General features: G+C 44.0%; 1 protein-coding gene across 1 annotated transcript in view; it reads left to right on the forward strand.

The window, feature by feature from the left end:
• Window positions 1-2697, forward strand: part of LOC109293449 (S-adenosyl-L-methionine-dependent tRNA 4-demethylwyosine synthase-like) — a 172609-nt gene extending 169912 nt beyond the window's left edge. The window contains exon 16 of the mRNA XM_019511364.1: window positions 1331-2697. Within this exon, the coding sequence (XP_019366909.1) occupies window positions 1331-1549 (219 nt within the window). The 3' untranslated portion in view covers window positions 1550-2697. The remainder of the gene's footprint in view (window positions 1-1330) is intronic.
• The last annotated feature ends 865 nt before the right edge of the window (window positions 2698-3562 follow it).

Here is a 3562-nt window from a genome sequence, read left to right on the forward strand (position 1 = left end):
TCCCTTCCCTGTGTACTAGCCTCATTTAGAGTTCACATGCGTGTGCGTGCACACGCACAAAACCTCCCCCCCATCTATCTACCTCTGTTTCCTCTCTGCTGTTTCACTTGTTCTTGAACGTCCTCCAGCTGGTGTTATGGTTTCCTGCCAGGACCTGTGATCAGTGTGGTACATGGCATCCTCCAAACTGCAATGCTTGGCTAATGTTTTGTAATATTTAAGGCTGCAACACACTTTTTCCAGCACTTGAAACGTTGGTCTCCAAGTCAGATGAATACCTGGCTAATACCTGGAAGTGGAAGTTGGCTTTTGAGTAGAAACCAGTTGCTGAAGGTGAAATTTTCCTTCTGTGGAAGCAGCACCAAGTGTTTGTAAGACTTGAAATACGTTTACTTTTGCCATGCAGGTAAAACACCCAAGGAAACAAACTGCCTTTAAGATAATCTGCTGGTAGAGAGCACTCTGTTTTAATGACTAGAGCAGGAGCGACCTATGGCCCCTGGGTTGGATCCGACCCACAAAGCAGAGCTGGAGTAACTGTTCAGGTAGCAGAGGTGGCTGCCCAGGGCAGCAAATTGAAGGGGACAGGAGAAAGTCTAAGGCAAGTTGAAGGGGACAGGAAAAATTGCGCGCACACCTTGCAAATGCGAATTGGTGGCCGCCTCAGGAGTCTGGGTATGTGCAGAAGCAAGCAGGGCAACTCCAGTGCTGCAGAGCCACTGCTCCAGACCGCTGCCTGGTGCCCACCCTCGCCAGGTCCCAGGTATGTTACAAGGGAGGGAGGCAAATTTTCACTTGCCAAGGGCATTAAAAATCCTTGTGCTGCTTCTGCTGCAAAGCCGTTGAATTTGGCCTGCAGAGCAGGGGCTTTGGTGATGTTTGGTGCTGGGTGACTTCACCCATATTGTGCTGTGGCTGGATGGCAGGGAGAAGTGGCAGCAGCCAGGTCCTAGTGCTGGCCGCCTTTGGCCTGAGCTGGGTCATTCCAGCCTGCCGTTGGTGTACGCTGTCCTCTCTTGGACTAGAGCTTTAAGAAAAGTGGTTGTCCCACATCTGTGTGCGCTGTCAAGCCTTAAGATGTGAATCAGAAAAACTGAGTTCCATTTCTGGTGAGTAGGACACTGCCTGCAACTTTTTGCATTCAGCCAATATCTGGTTTCTTTCCCCCTGCACTGATGCAGAATATAGGGAGTATGAAATGTTGTAATTTGCTGACCAGTTTAAAAATTGTACCTGGGGTGGATGGTTGTCGTAACACGTAGATATGATTGTTTGGGTACTCTTCATAGCTCTGCAGGATAACAAGACAGATATCCTTTTTCTCTTCCAGTTCAAGATCAATGGGGAATGGTACACGTGGATTGATTACGACCGTTTTCAGGAGCTGGTCCAAAACTATGATGAGAGCGGAGGATCTAAGACTTTCACTGCGGCAGATTACATGGCCAGAACTCCGTGCTGGGCGGTTTTTGGCTCCAGAGAAAGGGGCTTCGATCCTTTGGACACTAGATATCAACGGAAGAACAAGAAGGACATCTCAGGCTGTTGATGTTGTTCAGATGGGGTACTGAAAAAAGTTGATTTTTTCCTTCCATAGCATAACATGGATACAGAATATCTGCACAGAGTGTCCCTAATGCTTGATTGTTACAAGGAGACCAGAGACTTTTATAGCCCCTTTTCCTTCAATTTCCTCTGACTCCTTGGATTACAAATATTTTATGCTTTTTTTTGGTTTGTTTTAATCTAGTCCAAATGGTCCTGGTAAGCAGTTCACTGGCTTTGGCAGGGTGCCATGTAATTCTTGCATAGACTTTGCAATTAGAAAGCAACGACTTGTGACCCATACAGTTTGGCAGTGGCATTTTTTATTTTGTTGCTGCACTCTTCACTGAGGAGAGAGCCTGACATCTGTTTGGTCCTTGTTCCACACCAGTTGCTATTAAAAAATAAAGAAGATTAATATGGGTCCCAATCTAGCAGGAAGTACGGTGTCCACTGAGGTTTCTTCTAGTAGCGCAAGTCTTTCATACTTAGATAAGTCTCGTCTAATGTCATGATACTTTTAATGACTTTTAAAAACTAGTTTTACACCCTGTCCCTCTTGAGTCTCCCAACAAAATATGTCAGGTAGCTCTTCTGTACCAAGTCATGCTTTCCTTATTTACACATGGTGTCCAAATGATTTCAGTGCCAATTTGGAATGAGGTAGGATCTCAGGACTTGATCTTCTCAGTCAATTCGTAATGGATTTAAATTTGAATCCCTAATTTAGATGGAAAACAAATGCATCAGGTCTTAACATCCAAAGCAGCATTTTCTACATTTGAGCTGAAACGATGAATGATTGAAAGCAGTCGGAAACTATGAGGAACAATGTATAAATGTTAATCTCTCAAACAAGGTCACTGGTTATATTTAACTTTTCATTGAATATTTTGCCGCGTCTCTATTCAAAACCTTTCAGCGGTTTCATTTTTTGTAAAAAGCTTTGATGGTGCAAGAGGAATTGGGGTCTGATTATGAGCTTCCTAACACTGGAGGAAATAAATGGGAACACGTTGGAATTAGATCAAGGTGCAAACCTGTCAGTTGATGTTAGGTGAGACTGAATAACGTGTGGAGCTTCTGTCTTGCCACAGAAATGTAAAACCCCCACAGAAGGTGAAATTAATGTGTGTTTACGGATGCTTGTGTCAAAAACAGTGGGACACACGTGGTGGTTAGCTATATTCTGAGATTTTTTTATTTTTAAACTGTTGCTGCAAATTTATATTTAAATAAATGTTTTGGTGTTATTTGTCATTGTGGAAATCATTGTTTTCATCTGCTGATCTCTGCTGTTCTGTTGTGAAACATGCCAAGCCATTGCATGAATACATGCGGTAGGAGGGCAGGAGACCTTCCTCAGTAAGCTGAGAAAATCACAGTGAAAATGGCTAGGACCAGACCTTCAGATGGTGCCAGCTTAGACCAGCTGAAAACATTGGTGATACATGAATACAAAATCTGGGTAGAAGATTTTGGTACTGCCTGTGCTGATAACGGAATGGGATTGCATTTGAGCATATTCTATAGCTTGTAAATTCAGGTCAAAATGTAAATCTAAATTGTTTGTGATGTAATACAGTAAAATCTCAGGCTTATTATAGAATCCTAGAAAGCTGGGGTTGGAAGGGACCCCAGGAGCTCACATCGAGTCCAACCCGCTGCTCAAAGCAGTGCCATCCCCAACTAGATCATCCCAGCCAAGGCTTTGTCTAGCCAGGTCTTAAAAAACCTCCAGGGATGGAGAGACCACCACCTCCCTGGGTAACCTGGTCCAGTGTTTTACTACCCTTCTAGTGAGAAAATTCTTCCCAATATCTAACCTAAACTTTCCTTCCTGCAACTTGAGACTGTTGCTCCTTGTTCTGTCAAGACACATTCTGGCCCTGTGTTAAGTCGAGCTGTGCTTCCCGGGCCTTTTAGTATTATCAGCATCTTGTCAGTGGTTTCTCTTGGGGGTTTTTAGTGTGGCATAACATCACTTGGCCGTTTTACAGAAGTACTGTGGGGGTTT

This window comes from Gavialis gangeticus, unplaced genomic scaffold, assembly GCF_001723915.1.
Source record: "Gavialis gangeticus isolate Ggan-Ray unplaced genomic scaffold, GavGan_comp1, whole genome shotgun sequence".
Lineage (NCBI taxonomy): Eukaryota > Metazoa > Chordata > Crocodylia > Gavialidae > Gavialis > Gavialis gangeticus.